Source organism: Sus scrofa, chromosome 15 (assembly GCF_054392235.1).
Source record: "Sus scrofa isolate SSC_HxYL_T2T_F1_AM1 chromosome 15, Sscrofa_HxYL_maternal_Yorkshire_Landrace_v2.0, whole genome shotgun sequence".
NCBI classification, from domain to species: Eukaryota; Metazoa; Chordata; class Mammalia; order Artiodactyla; family Suidae; genus Sus; species Sus scrofa.
In genome coordinates, this window is record NC_139397.1 from 123,949,573 (window position 1) to 123,970,120 (window position 20,548).

Here is a 20,548-nt window from a genome sequence, read left to right on the forward strand (position 1 = left end):
GCAGTTGGGATTTGATCCCTGGCCTGGGAAATTCCATATACTGCAGGCATGGCTGAGGAAAAAAAAAAAGAAGGAAATATGTCTTTTTGGCCATGCTTGTGGCATGTGGAAGTTCCTGGGCCAGGGATCAAATCTGAGCCACAGCAGTGACAACACCAAATCCATAACCATTAGGTCATCAGGAAATTAAAAATTGTCTTTTTATATATAAACACCACATAAAAAAATTAGATTTAAAAAAGATATTAACAACAACATTGAAAAGCATCAACTCTTGGGAGTTCCTATTGTGGCTCAGTGGTAACAAACCCAACTGGTATCCATGAGGATGCGGGTTTGATTCCTGGTCCTGCTCAGTGGGTTGGGGTTCTGGCATTGCCATGAGCTGCAGTGTGGGTTGAAGACGAGGCTCAGATCTGGTATTGCTGTGGCTGTGGTGTAGGCTGGCAGCTACAGGTCCCATTTGACCCCTAGCATGGGAACCTCCATATGCCTTGGGTGCAGCTCTAAAAAGATAAAAAAAACAAAAACAAAAACAAAAAAACCATTAACTCTTAAGAACTATATAGAACAGAATATGTATAAGATCTTTACACAGAAAACTAAACATTGAGAAAAATTTAAGAAAAATTAAATAATTGCTATGATATACCATGTTCATGGATTGGAAAAATCAATGTGAACATGTCAATTCTGCTCAAAGTGATATGTTGATTCAATGAAAGTCTAATAAAAATTCCAGCAGTTTTTTAAAAAATAAAAAGCAGCCAATTCTAAAAATATATATGGACATGCCAAAGACCAAGAAGAACTAGGATAATCTTAAAGAAGAACAAAGTCAGAGGACTTACTGTACCAGATATAAAACTTATTATTATAGTATAGTAATTAAGATAATGCAAAGTTAGAAAGACCATGGAAATAAACCAGAAATTCCAGAAACAGTCATATATATGTGGCTATTTGATTTTTTTTTTTTTTTTTTTTTTTGTCTTTTGCCATTTGTTGGGCCGCTCCTGCGGCATATGGAGGTTCCCAGGCTAGGGGTCTAATCGGAGCCTACGCCAGAGCCACAGCAACGCGGGATCCGAGCTGCGTCTGCGACCTACACCACAGCTCACAGCAACGCCGGAACCTTGACCCACTGAGCAAGGGCAGGGATCGAACCCACAACCTCATGGTTCCTAGTCGGATTCGTTAACCACTGCGCCACGACGGGAACTCCGTATATTTGATTTTTGACAAAGATGGCGCTAAAGAGCTGTGAGGACATGACTTTCTTCAGTAAGTGATACTGGGTCAATTTTATATCCATGTATGGAAAAATGAAATTTTACCGCTAATTCATCCTGGGTACAAAAACCAGTTTCAAATAGACTGTATATGTAAGTATTGTAGATAAAACAATAAAGCTTTAGAAACAAATAGGAGAAAATCTTCATGACTTTGAGGTGGTGGGGAGAGATTTTTAAACTAGTCACAAAAAACACTGGCGAAGAAAAAAATTGGTAAATTGGACTGCAGTGAAGTTAAGAAACAAGAGGAGATGACTAAGACAGTGTAAATGTACCTTATAATTATTCCTGGGAAAGATGTTGGAATTACTTGGTGTCTGTGTGTGTGCACCAATATAACTTTATTTTTAATTTTTTTTTTTTACTATTGTATAAATAGCCTTAATTGTTTGCAGCGGGAGGTGGAAGAGGAAGAACACCTTTGGCTCTTTGGGTGGCTCCATAGACTTGGTCACAGCCCTCCAATATAACTTTATTTATGAATCCCCCAATTACACACATGAAAGTGAAAAGACAGGCCACACAAAGGAAGATGATATAGATCTTCCTAAGTTTATGATGGGATTACATCCTGACTGTAATCTGAAAATATCTTAAGTTGAAAATGCATTTAATAACCTAACTAGCTGAATAGCAGAACTTAGCCTTTCCTACCCTAAAAGTGCTCAGAACACTTATATTAGCCTATAGTTGTGCAAAATCATTTAATGCAAAGCCTATTGTATAATAATTGAATAGCTCATGTAATCTATTGAATTCCATAATGAAAATGAAAACCAGATAGTTATGTGGGTATAGAATGGTTGTAAGTGTATAGATTGTTGACCCTCCTGATAATAGGGACACAGGTTATGACCTGATCACTTTTCTTCCCTTCCTACCCTTCCTATGTGTGTTCTTTCTTACATCCTTGTTGTACAGGAGTCCTTTTTACCAGTTTCCAGTTAGTTTTCAGTGGGAATCGTTCCACATGTAGATGTGTTTTTGATGTGTTTTTTGGGATGAGGGGGGAGTAAGCTCTATGTCCTCTAATACCCACATTGATTCAAGTTCCCCTTATGGTTTCAGATGAATATTTTAGAATTGTTTTATAGAAAGGGTATTATCAATTTATACATCTACCAGGAGTATAATAAATCTATATTTTGATACTCTCATTACTGGGGATTACCCATTTTAAAATATTCATTTTCTTTTTGCTTTACATAGCATATGTCCAGTGATCAGCACAGATACTTGACCACACAGATTAGACAACGGAGGGGTACCACTAGTTTGATGGAACGTTTCTTACAGGATGTACTGCGGCACCACCCATGTCATTATCAAGAAAGCGGGTAAAGTAACTGCCTGAAATAATATTAGTACACAGTTATATGTTACAGCAGATGTTTGTGTTAATGTTCCAGTATTTCTTAAATTGAATCTTTGAATCACAGAATAAATATAAAGTTAAATTTTATCTAGTAACTTCCTTAATTTTTTTTTTTTTTATTTTGGCTTTTTAGGGCTGCACCCCTCGCATATGGAAATTCCTGGGCTAGGGGCTGAATTGGAGCTACCACAGCAGCTCAGGATCTGAGCCTTGTCTGTGACCTACACCACAGCTCAGGGCAACGCTGGACCCCTGACCCGCCGAGTGAGGCCAGGGATCGAACCTGCATTCTCATGAATGCTAGTAGGATTTGTTTCTGCTGCACCACAACAGGAATTCCCTGTTTCTTAAAATTAAAAAAAAAATAGTCTTAGCCCAATAAATAATTATATGTCATGAAGGTGTTTTGTGAGGATGTCATAGGATTAAGCAGGGGGAAAACGTAGGAGCAAATTACCAAGTAATCAAGTAAGGGTAGTCAAAGTAAAAATTAGGTCAGTTTCACATTAATAGAACTATTTGTTAACTCTTTGCTCTTCTATTAGAACTGGCTCTTTTTATAACTTGTTAGTAGTGTGATAGCTTACTCTTAAATTTTTAATAAAAATAAATATTTTGATATCATTTAAAAGTTAATGTCCCATGTTAAAAGAAAAACTGGTAGAAAATCAGATTATGTATTGTGGTGAGTTTGCAGCTATAGTTATAGAAGTTAAGGCAAAATAGATCTTTAGCACATCTGTGCAGAATTAATTGAGCTCAGTATCACCAGTAGGAAAAAAGATGAACTTTTGAACGCCCTGTAAGTCACCAGCCTAGAAATTAACAAATGGTGAGAAAGTTTTAATGGAGAAAAATTAGGAAAAAACTGTGGTTTCTTAACTGGTAGAAAGATGGAATTAGCTTATCTTGGGGTCAGTATAAATTTCCAGTTTATATACAAACAATGCTTCAGCAAACATATATGTATATATACACACACACATACATATATGCAGTTCTTTCTGGGGACTAGATTCCTAGAGTTTGAATTTTTGGGCTAAAGTTTATGGACTTCAAAAATATTTTTACTTTTTAACTTTTCATTTGGGAGTAATTTCAGGCTTACAAAATTTAGTTGCAAGGAATTCTTGTGTAACTTTCACCTAGCTTCCCCAAATGTTAAATCTGAAATAACCATAGTATAGTGATCAAATCCATGAAATTACACTGATAATGATACTGTTTATAAATCTGGTTCAGATTTTGTTACTTCCCTTGCTAATGTCCTTTGTTTGGGCCAGGATTCAATCTAGGACCACACATTGCATTGAGTTGTCACCTCTTCTTACTCTCTCTTAATCATGAGTTGTTTCTCAGTCTGTCTTTGCTTTCAAGACACGGTACTTTTTACCATATTGGCCAGTTATTTTGTATTTATTACTGAATTTGGATATGCCTGATGTTTCCTGATAAAACTTAGGTAATGCATTTTGGATAAGAATAAATTATAGGTGATGGTTGTGCCCTTCTCAGTGTATCAAGTCGGGCGACCTGTGATGTTGGTTTGTTTCATTGATGGTGAGGTGGACTTGGACTGCTTGATTAAGGTGGCCTCTCCGCCACAAAGTTACTGTTTTTCCGTGTTGTAATTAATAAGACACTTGTGGGGAAGTACATTGAGACTATATAAATATCCTGTTTCTCATCTTACTTTTACCCACTTATTTTAAGCATTCATTGATGATTCATCCCTGAAACAGTAGTTATGTGTATTAATCATAATTCTGCCATTAAGAAGAGCTTTCTTGTTTCCTCATTTAGTTATCTGTTTATATCATTTTTAAGTCATGAGTGTGTCTTTTATTCAGTGTGTTTTGATCCATTACGATTATGTATTTTGTTGCTCAAATTGTGTATGAAAAAATTTAATTCTTTAAAATTAAAAAAATTTTTATTTTATTTTATTTTTTTAACTCAGTGAATATTTTAAGTGAAGTATAGTTGCTTTATAATATTTTATGATGCAGATGTACAATTTTGTGATTCATAATTTTTTTATTTTTTATTTTTTTCTGTTTTTATTTGTAGTTGATTCATAATTTTTTAAATGGTATATTCCATTTCTAGTTATTATAAAATATTGGCTAATTACCCATATTGTACAATATATCCTTGTAGCTTATTTTATACCTAAGAGTTTACACCTCTTACTTCCCTACCCCTATTGCTCCTCCCCCCTTCCATCTCCCCACTGTTCTCTATATCTGAGTTGGCTTCTTTTTTGTTGTATTCACTAGTTTGATGTATTTCAACATGTAAGTGATATCATGCTACACTTGTCTCTGTCTAACTTATTTAGCATAATGCCCTCCAAGTCTGTTCTTGTTGCTTCAAATGACAAAATTTTTTTCTTTGTCATGGCTGAGTAGTATTTTATTGTGTGTGTGTGTGTGTGTGTGTGTGTGTGTATTTCACATCTTCTTTATCCAGTCATGGCATAGATGGACACTTAAGTTGCTTCCGTATCTTGGTAATTGTAAATGGTGCTGATATGAACATTGGGATGCATGTATCTTTTCAAATTAGAATATTTTCCGTTCGACCATCAGTTATTCAAAAACTGCGTCCTCATGGATGCCAGTCAGGTTTGTTAGAATATTTTTATGGGTTTCTCCCCTTGCTTTTTAGATCATTGCAAAATGAGAGACTTCATATGAATTCTGCATCACCTTCTGAAGTGGTTCCTAATGTTCATTTTATTCCTGAAGAAATGACTGAAGATGCTACTCGAGTCAGAGAAGAGACATCCACCAAGGGTTTTGAACCTGTTGAAGAGTTGTATTCTAGACCTAGTAAATCTCAGGAATATATACAGAGTGTTTCCGTTCGACCATCAGTTATTCAAAAACTGGAGAAAGGAAAGCCACAGCCCTTAGAGTTTGTTCATAAAATTGGGAGCAGTGTGAAAAAATGTAATCCAGTTTGTATTGGTTACAATACAAATAATCAAAATATAATATGTTCTTCAGTGATTTCTAATGCTCCTGTTAGTTGTTTACATGCAAGTTCTCATGAAAGACCGGTTACAACTAATAATACCACTAAGTTACCATTAGGAGTCCCTTTGGATTCAGTTAACAAATGTAACCCAAACAAAGTTGACAAATACCTTCAACAGCTAGACAAGGGCTCTAGAAACCCTATGCTATCATCTCATCCAGAAACTTCTTCAGTTTCATATCAGAACCCTAAAGACTCAAACAGGAAATCTTTATGTACAAATTCAGATAAATTGATTATAGAGGAAAATGTAAAATCTCAGGGTAAAACTTTGTCAGCTGGCTTTAAAGTCCATGAATGTGTGGGTACTAAAGGCTCCTTAAAACTGGAATCTCTTTCCAAATTAGCAGTAAACCGAGCAACCAACCTGAATAAAACTGACATGCCTTCTAATAAAGAAATCTTTGAAGATGGCATTCCAAAGCACCATGAGAAATTCTTTCCCAATATGGAACACACCCAAAAAGGAAGGCATTTAGTTTTTAACAAGTCAGCCTTTTTGGAACAGAAGATCTCAGTGTGTTCTGAAATGAAGTTTGCTTGCAGCTCTCTTCAGTCAGTGTCCAATCATCCTGAAGAGCCTGTGCCAGACCTCTGGAAGGAGGAGCAAATTTATGAAGAAGATACGAACTATGAATCAAAAGGTTCTGAAATGAGTTTTGATGACAGTTCCTCTTTTTGTTCACTGACTGACCAACCAAAAGCAACTGCTACAGAAATAAACCTTTCAAAGGAAGTAGATGCTGATTTGCAGTATAAGAGTAATAACTCTTGTGTTTCTGAAGTAAGTTCTGATTGTGATGGCTCGCTTCAGTTGACTACCAACCAAACTCAAGTAACTGTTAAAGATGGAAGTATTCAGATGGGAACACATATTAAGCTGGTTGACGAAAGCTATGAATCTAGTGAGTCTGAGATGAATTTTGATTGTGATGCCTCGCTTTGGTCAACTGATGACTACCTCCAACATCCTGAAAAAGAAGTAAGCCTTCCTAAGAGGGTACACATTGACTTGGTTGATATGGACTATGGATCTAGTAGCTCTGAAAAAAGTGCTAATTCTGTTTTCTCACTTCAGTCTATGGTTGACCAACTCCCTGTGGCTGTCACAGAAACACAGCTTCAGAAGAAGGTTCACATTGGCTTGGTTGATGAAAACTATGGGTCGAGCTGTTCTGAAACAAGCTTTGATTGTGCGGCTTCTCTTCAGTTAGTAGTTGACCATTCTCAACTGGCCATCAAAGAAAGAAACCTGGAGGATAGGCTTGTTTGTCTGAGAGACAAGAATCATAAACCCAGTAGTGCTCAAGCACACCTTGATTGTGATACCTCTCTTGAGACAGTGACTGATGAACCTCAGAGGGCTGTGGAAGAAACACATTTTCTGAATGACCTTGTGGATATGAACCATGAGTCTTGTGGTTCTGAAGAGAGTTTTTACACTGATACTCAGTTAGTGCCTGACCAATTCCAGGTAGCAGTTGAAGAAGTAAACACTCAGGAAGGAGCTACTGACTTGGAGAATAAGAGTGTTAAATCTAGCATTTCTGATCCAAGTTTTGATTTTGATTCTCATTCTTCTCTTTTCCAATCAGCTAATGATCAGCCTCAAGAAGTAAACACTCAGGAAGGAGCTACTGACTTGGAGAATAAGAGTGTTAAATCTAGCATTTCTGATCTAAGTTTTGATTTTGATTCTCATTCTTTTTTCCAATCAGCTAATGATCAGCCTCAAGAAGTAAACACTCAGGAAGGAGCTACTGACTTGGAGAATAAGAGTGTTAAATCTAGCATTTCTGATCCAAGTTTTGATTTTGATTCTCATTCTTCTCTTTTCCAATCAGCTAATGATCAGCCTTTGGGTGAAATAAATCTGAAGGAGTTAAACGTTGACATGGAAGTTAAGAGCTATGGGTGTTCCAGTTCTGAGTTGACTTTTGATTCCAGTCCTCCTTTTGTGTCAGTTACTGACTATCCTGAGCTGGATATTGAAGAAATAAGAAAGAAGTACATTAACCTGGAAGATGAGAGTTTTGAGTCAGTTAGTTCGGAAATAACTTTTGATTCTGACATTTCTCTTCACTCAGTAGCTGACCAATCTGAAGTAGCTGTTTATGAGGAAGAACCTATTGATCTGGAAAATAAGAGTAACAAATCTTGTGTTTCTGAAATAACTTTTGAACCTATTGATCTGGAAAATAAGAGTAACAAATCTTGTGTTTCTGAAATAACTTTTGATTCTGATGTATCTCTTAGTTTACCGACTGATCAACATGGAATAACTGTTAAAGAAACACTCATTCAGAAAGAAGAGTCTCTACACTTAGAAGGGAAGGATGATGATCCCACTAGTTCTGAAATAAGTCTGGATTCTTATACCCCTTTTCATTTAGTGACTAATCTTCCAGAAGAAGCTGTTAAAAAGCTAAATCTTCAAAAAGAAGAGTGGGGACACTTAGACAATAGGGAAAATGAACCTAGTGATTCTGAGTTAAGTTTTGAATATGATGCTTTTCATTCAATGACTGGACATGCAAAAGATCCCATTAAAGAAAAAAATCTTCAGAAAGAAGAGAATGTACAGTTAGAAAATGAGGGTAATGTACCCAGTGTTTCTGAAAGCAGTTTGAAATCCGATACTTCTTTTCATTTAGTAACCGATCATCCAGATATAGCTATTAAAAAAATAAACCGTAAAAAAGAAGAACATGTAAACTTAGCAGATAAGGGTAATGAGTTGAGTGTTTCTGAAACAAGTTTGGATTCTAGTATCTCTTTTCAGTCAGTGACTCACAAACCTGAAGAAGTTATTAAGGAACTATGGCTTCAAAAAGAAAAGGATGCTAAGTTCAAAGGTAAAAGTCCTGACTTTAGTGATTCTGAAATAGATTTGGATTCTGATGTCCCTCATTATTCAGTGATGGAACCTGAAATAGCTGTTAAAGAAATAAATATTCAGAAAGAAGAATGTGCTGTTCTAGAGAACAAGAGTGATGAATATAGTGGTTCAGAAATAATTTTGGACTCTGATGTCCCTCCTCAGTCAATGACTGAAAAACCTCAAATAACTGTTTTGAAGGAGGACCATGTTGACCCAGAAGATAAAAGTATTAGACTTAGAGATTTTGAAATAAATTTGGGTATTGACGCCCCTCTTCATTCAGTCACTGACCAAACGCAGCTAGCTCTTTTGAAGGAAAAACATGCTGATCTGGAGGATACAAACAGTGAATCTAGTGATGGTGAAATAGATTTTGATTCTGATTACCATCTTCAGCCATTGACTGAACAATTTCAGGAAGTGGCTAAAAAAACAAATCTGTGGGAGGAAGAGGATATGGGCCTGAAAAATAAGCTTGATGAACCTAATGGTTCTAAATTAATACATACTTCTGATGTTTCTCTTCAGTCTGTATCTGATCAACCTGAAGTGGCTGTTAACCGAATAAACCTTGAGAATCAAGGTCATGTGTACTTGGAAGATGAGAACAGTCAATACAATAGTTCTGAAATGAGTTTGGATTCTGATTTCTTGGTTCAGTCAATAGTTGATCATCCTCAGATAACTAATTTGGAGCAGGAGCATACTGAGCTAGAAGATGAGCATAATCCATCTTGTGGTTCTGAAATAAGTTTTTATTCTGATTACCCCTTTCAGTCAGTGGTGGAGCAGTTTAGAGAAACTGTTAAAGAAATAAACCTTTGGAAGGATGAAGTTAACGAGGAAGATAAGAGTGATAAACCCAAAAATTTTGAAATTATGTGTGATTCCGATGTCCTTCAGTCGGTGGCTGGCCAAACAGAAGAAATGGTTAAGGCGTTCAGCCTTTGGAAGAAGCGTGTTGACTTGGAAGATAAGATGGTCAAACCTAGTGATTCAAAGGTAAATTTTGATTCCAATAAGCCTCTTCAGTCTGTGGCGAATGAAATTCAAGAGACTAGTATAGAAATAAATCTTCTGAGGGAGGGACATGTTTGTCTGGATAGTAAGAGCTATGAACCCAGTGATTCTGAAATCATTTTTGTTTCAAATGCCCCTCTCCAATCAGTGACTGAGCAGCCACACATTTTGGAAGAGCAACAAGCCAGTTTGGAAGATAAGAGCAGTGATCCTTGTGATCCTGAAATAAGCTTTGTTTCTGATGACCCTCTTCAGTCAGGGGCTGTCCAGCTTCCAAAAGCTATTAAAGAAATAGATCTTTGGAGGGAAGACCACATTTACCTGGAAGATAAGAGATATAAACTAGGTGATTTTGAAGTAAGCTATGATTCTGATCTTTACGTTGTAGCTGGTCATTCTCCTGTGGCTTTCAAAGAAATAAACTTGCAAGAGAAGGATCATAATGACCTAGAAAATAAGAACTGTGAACTTAGTGTTTCTGAAATGAAATGGGATTCTGGTGTTCATCTTCAGTTAGAAGTTGACCAACCCCACATGATTTGCAAAGAAAGCAAGCTTCAGACAGAAAAGCATTTTGGCATGGAAGAAAACATCAGTGAACCTAGTGATTCTGAAATGTGTGATTCTGATGTCCCTTTTCAAATCGTGATAAACGAACCTCAAGTGTCAGGCAAAGAAACAAATATTCAAAAGATGCTGTTTGTAGACCTGGTGACTGGAGATAGTGATTGCGAAATGATTTCAGATTCTGATGTCCCTTTTCAGCCAGTGATTGACTCACCTCAAATGACTGTCAAAGACATTAGCTGTATAAATGCAGAAAGTTTTATTCCAGAAGATGAGAACTGTGAATCTTATGATTCTGAACTAGAATATGTTTGTGAAGCCTCTCCTCAATCAGTGACAAACCATTCCAAAAAGACCTTCAAAATAGTAAACCAGAAGCAGGACTATATTATCCTGGAGGAGTCAAGCTGTGAGCCTTATGCTTCTGAAATAAATTTTCAAATTGATCCTTCTCATCAGTCTGTGGGTCAGTCACTAGGGCCTAAAAAAAAAAAGGCAAAATATATTGACCCAAAAGATAAGAGCTGTCAATCTAATAGTCTTAAAAATTTTTTTGAATGGGAAAAGACTTCTCAGCCAGTGACTCACCAAGGGCAGAAAGCTGACAAAGGGGTTAACCTTTGGACAGATGTAGAAAATATTGGCCTAAAAGATAAAAACTGTGACTCTGGTGTTTCTGCAGTGGATTGTAATGCCTCTCCTGAGTTGGTGAACCATCAAATGCCCAATAAAGAAAACCTTCTGAGGTTAAAACCTACAAATCTAGGAAATACAAGCTGTGAACCTTGTGGTTCTAGGATGAATTTTCAATGTCATCCCTCTCCCTCCCATCAGTCTGACACTGACCAGCCTCAAGAAGCTGTTAATAAAATAGACCTATTTAAGAAGATGTTTTTTGACCTGAAAGAAACAAACCATAATTCTCATTCAAGCTCTGTGCCTATGACTGATTCTGTAAGGAACCAGGAAAAAGCAAAGGAGGTCATAGAAGACGATCCTGATGAACCAGTTCTTGAAGCCTTGCCTCATGTCCCTCCTTCCTTTGTGGGAAAAACCTGGTCTCAGATAATGAGAGAAGATGACATGAAAATTAATGCTCTTGTGAAAGAGTTTAAGGAAGGTCGTTTCCATTGTTACTTTGATGATGACTGTGAGACCAGGAGAATTAAAAAAAAAAAATTGAATAAAGGAAAAAAGGTTACCTGGACTGACCTCAATCAGGACACTGCATCAATTCAAGTTCTCTCAGATTGTGATGATAATGCAGGTGGTATTTCAGGTATTGATGAGTTTTCAGTGGGCTTGGATAAAACTAGCCATTATCCTTCAGCAGAGAGGTGTTATGAACAAACATGGGGAGTGGCTTCTCAATGCCAGGCTATAAAAGTCAGTCATGGAACGCAGACCAATCGCCCAAGTCACCCAAGGATGAAAAGAAGGATAACTGGACAAGAGAAAGACTCTCCAGTAAGGAAGCGTTTACTTTTACAGAATGGCAGAAAGACAAAAAAGAAAGTAGAAATTGGGACACTTGAATTCCCTGAATCACGTATTACAGTTTTGAAGCCTTTGCAACCAAATGCCTTAATGTCTGTTCTTTCTTCAAATATTAAGTTGAAGAAAGGTGAATCCAACAGCTCTAAAACGAGGCACCATAGTAGAAATAATTGGGATATTATCATACAGTACAAATATAAACACAATTCCTTTAATTATAATGATCCATTGAATAAGCAAATTGTATTTGATCCTTCTCTGAACATAGAAGTACCAGGGTCTGACAGGAGTAACTGTGTTGAAATTCATTTTAACCACCTTAACTCCAGTGCAGGAGATGATGATACTTATGTACAAAGCTTTGCTTCAGCACCTTTTATGACAGTGTCAGTAAGACATGAGTTAATGCCACATCAGGAGGCCAATGCATCATCTGTGTTTCTGGAAAAATCCCAGGTTTTGAATTCTAGTAAAGTTCCAAAGGAAAGTAATTTCCAGTCAACTCTTTTAAATCACGCTGTTGTCAAAGTTTCTCCAAAATCAGTTAGAATTAAGTTTTTGGAAAGTAAAAAGAAAAGTCAGAGAAAGAAGGTGACAGCTAATAATAAGCTAGGTTTTCCCAAAATGGATTGCAGACCGAATATTCCTCAGCAGAAAACCAGAATTGCCGCAGAAAAACAATCGACTTGGATTCAGACCAAACTAAGTGATATAATTAAAAAGTATATTCCCCAATACTCTGTTTTTTTGCGTCACAAATATTGGTCCAGGAGCACTCTTGTTAAGATGCACCTTAAGAAGAAAAAGACGGATGTCAGTAGGTTAAAGCAGGCCAAGAGATCAGCCAAAATGCTTTCAAACTCCTTGGTTCCATCAGCTGATGCTAAAGAGAAGTCACGCGCCATAGCAGGCTCTTCTCCCAAGCAACCTGTGCAGGATTCTTCTGGTGTTGCAGGAAATAAGAAGAATGGTAATAAAAAACAAACAAAGAAAGAAAGAAAACAAGGAGAGCCTTCTAGACCTATTAGAAGATATGCTTTGAGAAGTTTACATTCTGATGTACCTCATTCTGATAGAATGAGGACCCGGCTCTCAAGCAAATCATGAAGTAATGAGGTAAACTAGAGGGGTTTCTATTAGGGCTGGTTGAGGCTTCAGTACTTCAACTGAGAATAGCTTTGGTACTTAGTGTACATAGCTTTCCTTACTTTAGTGAATAAATAAACCTTCAGCTATTTTGCTATTGACTTATTTTTCAGAACTTTTATATTCATTTAAAGTTGGTGTGTAGGGTCTTTTCTTGTGAGTGTTTATGAAAGATTCAAAAACACCCTTTGTCCATTTGCTGTGGAAAAGCTTCATCTTAGTTTACATTACATAATTTAGCACAATGTATACAATTTTCTCGCTCAAATGATGTCCCTCATTTATCTTTTATAATTGTATCTCTCATGCCAGCAGGTTGTAAAACTGCAAGAAATGAATATGGCAAACACAAAAGGCTATCTTATTTTTTACTTTTTAAAATTCGTAGCAAATGAATATATAGTTATTTTCTGTGTGTTTCAGAGTGGCATTGCCAATATCATATGCTGACTGGATAATTAAAAAGAAGAAACACTAATAGATTATCTCAGCTTTTAAGTATGATTGACCTAAATAATCACACACAAAATAGAATTTATCTTTCTTTTAAAAGCAGTCCATGAAAAATAAATAAATAAATAAATAAAAGCAGTCCAGAGAATGAGATTCCATAAACTTTAATCTAGTTTTTAAAAACTGCCTGGTGATTTTAAGGACATAACACAAACTCCTCCTGCTTCATTTAGGTCGGATCTGCAGCTCTCTAACTTTCCTCATTTGAATACACACATATATACAGTCTCTGTGGGTTAAGGTTTTGGCGTTGCCTCAAACTTCCACGTTGCACCTGTGGCCCTAAAAAAACAAAAAACCAAAACCGAACAAATAAATAAAGAAGTGAAAAACTTTCAAAATTTGGGAGGATATGAGAGTGCTCCTTTTTCAAAATATGTTTTGGTTTAATTTGCTTGTTAGATGAAATAATTGGATGGCTTTTGTGTATTCAAGTATGCATTAAAAGTAAAATTATAAGCACAATGAACATTTTATTAATCTGTCTTTGTTCAGTATCTTACATAGATGTTTATTATATTTGTTTCAAATTGTGCAGTATGTAGACAACATTGTATAATGTGTGTTTTGGATTTGTGCGTTGAAATTTTTTGTGTAGTGGGCTCTGAGTGACAGTTCTTTTGCTAAAGAGAAACTATATTTAAAATATTCAAACAATTATATATTTCCATGTAAAACAATGTGAAGACTAGTGTATTTTTTATAGTGCAATTTAAAGGGCAAATTTGTTTTCAAAGCTATCAAGATAAAATTTATCAAATATTGAAATTTGTCTATTTTCTCTTCATGTTAGGAGCTTTATCTGGAAATACTTAAGGATTCATAACAGTGAAAACAGAAGTTCATTTTATAAATGGTCTTAGAGATAATAAATAAGAGAATATCAGTGTTGATGCTGGTGAGAAAATAGTTTAACTGAAGATATGTGGCTTATGTTCAAAGAAGTATTTATTTCAAAGGATTAAAATGAAACAACTGGTGGTATGGTGGGTTAGCACCTTTTCACTTTGTATACCTGTGTTGGAAGAGGTGGTGAGCAGGGGGCAGTATTATTATTATTTGACACCTACTGGAAGAGAGAACTTTGGTGTCTCCAATACCATGGTGTATGTTATACAGGACAAGAAAACATGGAAGACTCTATCTGAGTCAGTGAGGTCAGTGTCTCTGGCCTCAGCAGTATTGACTTCTAGAATTTTTGGTCCAGAATTATACAACAGACTACTCTTTATATGAAAAATTAATGGAGCAAAAATATAAGATGGAAGCCCATTTTAAATAAAGAACTTTTATGTATAGAAAAAATGTGAAAAATGTGAAAAATGATGTAATTAGAAAATTACACATCAAATGTCAATTTAAGAAAATGAGAGGCTGAGGAAGAGTCTCAACATTTCCTTATACTTCACTTAGACCCTAAATATTAGGGAAATAACAGTAAACTTAGTAAGTTTCTTTTGTGGTTTATACTTGGTTGTATATATTTAAAAAGTTCTCCCAAAGTATCTTATTTTTTTATTTTTTATTTTTTTTAACAAGACCATTTCTTTTTTTTTTTTTTTAATTTTTGTTTTTGTCTTTTTCAGGGCTGCACCCTCGGCATATGGAGGTTCCTAGGCTGGGGGTCTAATTGGAGATGTAGCTGCCGGCCTACCCTACAGCCACAGCAACTCGGGATCCAAGCTGCGTCTGCAACTACGCAATGGCTCACAGCCACGCCAGATCCTTAAACCCACTGAGCAAGTCCAGGGATCGAACCCACAACCTCATGGTTCCTAGTTGGATTCATTAACCACTGAGCCATGAAGGGAACTCCCCAAAGTATTTTAAATTATTTACCTTGACAAAGAAGTTGTCTAAGATGAACTCGAGTTTGTTTCTGAATCTTTAAAATATAAAATTATATTTTTTTATTTTAAAGCTTTATTGAAGGAGTTCCTATTGTGGCTCAGTGGAAATGAACCCAACTAGTATCTGTGAGATTACAGGTTTGATCCCTGGCCTCGCTCAGTGGGTTAAGGATCTGGTGTTGCCCTGAGCTGTGGTGTAGGTTTCAGACATGGCTTGGATCCTGCATTGCTGTGGCTGTGCCGTAGACTGGCAGCTACAGCTCCGATTCGACCCCAGCCTAGGAACTTCCATATGCCGCAGGTTCAGCCCTAAAAAGCAAAAAAAAAAAAAAAAAAGGTTTTATTGACGTAGTTAGTTGACTTATAATGTGATAATTTCTGCTGTACAACAAAGTAATTCAGTTATACACATCCATTCTTTTTGAATGTATACTTTTTTCTTGTTTATAATTTATTACATGTATGTTGTTTTTTCGCATGCACTTTATTTTCAAAAATAACACGTGCGTGTGTGCGTGTGTGTGTGTGTGTGTGTGTGTGTGTATCTTGAGCTGTCACCAAGTATCAGGCATTGTGCTGGGCTTTTAAGTTGTATCATCTCATTTGATCTTCTAAAAGCCCTTTTGATTTAGATACTGTAATTGTCACTAAATAGCAGATGAGAAAACTCAGGCATAGAGCCTCAATTTTGGGTTGACAAATGAGTTGTTTACTGTAATCAAATGGGGATTACAGATAATCTCCATTTGCTTTCCCATCCCAGTCCCAGGCCACTCCTAAGCTACTATCTGTCTTTATAGTTTAGCCTTTTCTGGACATTTCATATAAATGGCATCATACACTGTCGTCTTAAAGGTGTCTGGCTTTTTTCATTTCCCATAATGGTCTTTCATTCATATAGCTTGTGTCAGTATTTTGTGCTTTTTAAAGTTGCTGAATAGTATATATAATTAGTTTTTAATGAAGCTGGTAATAGAATGCTGGTGTCCAGATGACAAATAGAAAAGCCGTGAGTCTTGAGGCTAGCCATTCCTTTATGTCTTTCATACCTGTTATTTTCAATTACTGCCTCAATTCCAAAACCAGCTAGATATCTGCCTTTGCGAGCGCTCTTATTCCATACTTGAATGCTTCATGCTTCCTCTACCTTTGACTCATTTCCTTTACTGCCCATCTTGGCATTCTTTTCATTGTGCTTTGTGATTCTTTGTATCAACACATAACTCTGTGTTCTCAATCCTTTCATGATGAATTGCTTGCAAGTAACTCAACTGAGAATTATATCGAAGTTGCCCATTATTCTAATCTCTGTCTGCTGTAGAGCCAGGAAGTGATGATGAAGGTACTGGGCATGATGAAAATTCTTGTTTAAAATCATTCTCCTTTATAACCACAGTATACATCATCAAAAGCAGGAAAGCAACAGTGATAGGATATAACTCTCTATTCCACAGACCTCATTTGGATTTTTACAGATTGATCCAAAACATCCTCTGTAGGTCGAGGATCACACCCTGTCACGACTCTGTAAGGTTCCTTCTGTACGGAGCAGTTCCTCAGCCTTTTTATTTTATAACTTGACATTTTGAAGTGTACAAACCAGGTTCTTTGTGGCTTGTCCCTCAGTTTGAGTTTGTGTGATGTTTCTTTATAAAAGTGCTTTTTTTTTGGAGGGGGGCAAGAAATTCTGTGGACTTCTCAGTGTACCATAACAGAAGCCATGTGATATTAATTTGAATAAATGTGATTGAAGATATTCAGCTTTTGTCTTTATTTTAGAGTAAAAGCTTTTTATAATCTGAAGTTTAAAAATCTGAAAAGCTTTTAGTCATCTTACCCTCTCAGAGAGGGTAAGTTGAATTGTCAACAAATAGTTACATTTTTTTCACAACTGAGCTTTGAGGCAATTATGACTGAAAATTTTGTCTGTTATATTTATCATCAAGCCCATCATGGATAAGACAAATATTCATACATTTAACTATTTAGACACCTACTATGTGCCTGGCCCTGTAGTGGGTGCCAAGGATCCATCAAGCCATCAACCAAACAGGTTTTTAGTTGCTCACTTTCACTACTGATAAGAGTAAAAGCCAAGAAATAGCAACAACAACAACAAAAGACAAAAAAAAAAAAAAAAAAAAATGGAGTTCCCGTCGTGGCGCAGTGGTTAACGAATCCGACTAGGAACCATGAGGTTGCGGGTTCGATCCCTGCCCTTGCTCAGTGGGTTAAGGATCCGGCGTTGCCGTGAGCTGTGGTGTAGGTTGCAGACGCGGCTCGGATCCCGCGTTGCTGTGGCTCTGGCGTAGGCCGGTGGCTACAGCTCCGATTCAACCCCTAGCCTGGGAACCTCCATATGCCGCAGGAGCGGCCCAAGAAATAGCAACAACAATAACAAAAGACAAAAAAAAAAAAAAAAAGAGTAAAAGCGTGTGTGTGTGTGTGTGTGTGTGTGTGTGTGTCTTCTTAATCCCATCATGGAATTGATGGGCACTTGGGTTGCTTCCATGTCTTGGCTGTTGTAAATAGTGTTGCTTATGAACCTTGGGGTACATGTATCTTTTTAATTAGTGTTTTCATTTTCTTCAGATATATACCTAGGAGTGGAATTGCTGAATCATATGGTAGTTCTGTTTTTAGTTTTTTGAGGGACTTTCGTACTGTTTTTCATAGTGGCTATACCAACTTACATTCCCATCAATAGTGTACAAGTGTTCCATTTTCTCCGTATCCTCTCTAGCATTTATTACTTGTAGACTTTTTGGTGATAACCATTTTGACAGATATGGTATTTCATGGTTTTTATTTGCATTTCTCTAATAATTAGTGATGTTGAGCATATTTTCATGTACCTGTTAGCCACCCGTATGTCTTTGGAGAAATGTCTATTCATGCCTTTTGCTCATTTCCTGATTGAGTTATTTGGGGTTTTTTTGATATTGAATTGTATGAGATATTTATGTATTTTAATAATAACTCCTTGTCAGTCACATCATTTGCAAATATTTTCTCCCGTTTCATTGGTTGTCTTTTCGTTTTGTTGATGGTTTCCTTTGCTGTGCAAAAGCTTTTAAATTTAATTAGGTATCATTTGTTTATTTTTTCATTGTTTATTGTTTAAAGTTTAGTATAATTAGAGTATAGTTGACTTACAATGTTGTATTTGTTTCATGTATACAGCAAAGTGAATGTCATACATATAAATTTATCCATTCTTTTTTCCATATATGTTATTACAAACTATTGAGTGTATTTCCTGTGCTATGCAGTAGGTTCTTATACTGTATAAAATAGATGAATAACAAGAACCATTTGTGTATTTTTTCTTTTATTTCTTTTGCCTTAGGAGACAGATCCAAGAAAATATTGCTTGATTTATGTCACAGAGTGTTATGCTTGTGTTCTCTTCTAGGAGTTTTATGTTTTCAGTTCTTACATTTAGGTCTTTAAAACATTTTGAGTTTATTTTTGTATATAGTATGAGGGAATGTTCTAATCTCACTGTTTTACATGTAGCCATCCAGTTTTCCCAGCACCACTTGTTGAAGAGATTGTCTTTTCTTCATTGTATATTTTTGCCTCATTTGTCATACATTAATTGACCATAGGTATGTGGGTTTATTTCTGGTTCCCTGTTTTGTTCCATAGAGCTTTTGTGTCTATTTTTTTGCCAGTACGGTGCTATTCTGATCACTGTATCTTTGTAGTATAGTGAAGCCTTGAAGGGTTATACCTCTAGCAATGTTCTTCTTTCTCAAGATGGTTTTGGTTACTTGGGGTCTTTTGTGTTTCTATACGAATTTTAAAAGTACTTGTTCCATTGGTATTTGGATAGGGATTGCATTGAATCTGTAGATTGCCTTAGGTAGTATGGTCATTTTAACAATATTAATTCTTCCAATCCAAGAACACAGTGTATCTTTTCATCTGTTTGTGTTATCCTCTGTTTATCAGTGTTTTATAGTTTTCCAAGTGCAGGTTCTCTACCTCTTTAGATAGGTTTATTCATAGGTACCTTATTCTTTTTGATGTGATGGTAAATGGAATTCTTGCCTTAATTTTTCTTTCTGTTGTATAGAAATGCAACAGATTTCTGTATATTAATCTTGTATCCTGCAACTTTGATTGAATTCATTGAAGAGCTGTAGTAGTGTTTTGGTTGAATCTTTAGAATTTTCTATGTATAGTATCATGTTGTCTGCAAACAGCAACAGTTTAATTCTTCCTTTCCATTTTGGATTCCTTTCATTTCTTTTTCTTGTCTGATTGCTGTGGCTAGGACTTCCAGAACTATGTTGAATAAAAGTGGTGAGAGCAGGCATCCTTGTCCTGTTCCTGATCTTAGAGGAAATGCTTTTAGCTTTTCACAATTAAGATGTTAGCTGTGGGCCTGTCATATATGGCCTTTAATAGGTTGAGGTATGTTCCCACTGTACCCAGATTGTGGAGGGTTTTTTTTTTTTTTATCATAAATGGATGTTGAATTCTGTCAAAACCTTTTTTTGCATCTATTGAGATGATCATATGGTTTTTACTCTTTAATTTGTTAATGTGGTTTATCACATTGATTGATTTAAGCATGTCAAACCATCCTTGCATCCCTGGGATAAGTCCCACTTGATTATGGTGTTTGATCCTTTTAGTGTATTTGCTAATATTTTGTTGGGTACGTTTTTTTCTTTTTGGTCTTTTTGTCTTTTTAGGACCACACCCACAGCATATGGAGGTTTCCAGACTAGGGGTCCAATTGGAGCTGTAGTCTCTGGCCTATGATAGAGCCACAGCAACACAGGATCTGAGCCATGTCTATGACCTATACCACAGCTCATGGCAATGCTGGATCCTTAACCCACTGAGTGAGGCCAGAGATTGAATCCATATCCTCATGGATGCTAGTCAGGTTCATTCACCATTGAGCTGTAACAGCAACTCCTTTTGCTGAGTATTTTTGCATGTATGTTTATCAGTGATATTGACCTGTAATTTTCTTTTTTTGTGATATCTTTGGTTTTGGTATCAGGATGATGGTGGCTTCATGGAATGAATTTGGAAGTATTCCCTTCTCTGCAGTTTTTTGGGAATAGTTTCAGAAGGATAGGTGTTAATTGTTCTCTAAATGTTTGGTAGAATTTATCTGTGATGCTGTTTTGGACTTTCATTTCTTGGGAGAAATGAAATTGAAATTACTGATTCACTTTCATTACTGGCAATTGGTTGGTTCAAATTTTCTATCCCTTCATAGTCTTGGGAGATTGTACATTTCTAGGAATTTATCCATTTCTTTTTGGTTGTCAATTTTATGGACATACATTTGTTTGTCGTAATCTCTATGGTCGTTTGTATTTCTCTGATATCAGTT

The 20,548-nt window shown here is 36.2% G+C and overlaps 1 protein-coding gene and 1 long non-coding RNA gene across 15 annotated transcripts in view; both read left to right on the forward strand.

The window, feature by feature from the left end:
• Nucleotides 1-16,942, forward strand: part of ZDBF2 (zinc finger DBF-type containing 2) — a 30,496-nt gene extending 13,554 nt beyond the window's left edge. For 10 of the 14 annotated variants that reach the window (XM_013984418.3, XM_084998733.1, XM_005672121.4 and 7 more), the window contains 2 exons: nt 2,505-2,632; nt 5,341-16,942. In XM_013984418.3, the coding sequence (XP_013839872.2) occupies nt 2,505-2,632; nt 5,341-12,784 (7,572 nt within the window). In that variant the 3' untranslated portion in view covers nt 12,785-16,942. The remainder of the gene's footprint in view (nt 1-2,504; nt 2,633-5,340) is intronic. The other 4 variants (XM_084998737.1, XM_084998736.1, XM_084998738.1 and 1 more) reach the window with 1 other exon arrangement.
• LOC146396106 (uncharacterized) overlaps nt 1-20,548 on the forward strand; it is a 271,106-nt gene that overhangs the window by 198,078 nt on the left and 52,480 nt on the right. The window lies entirely within an intron of this gene.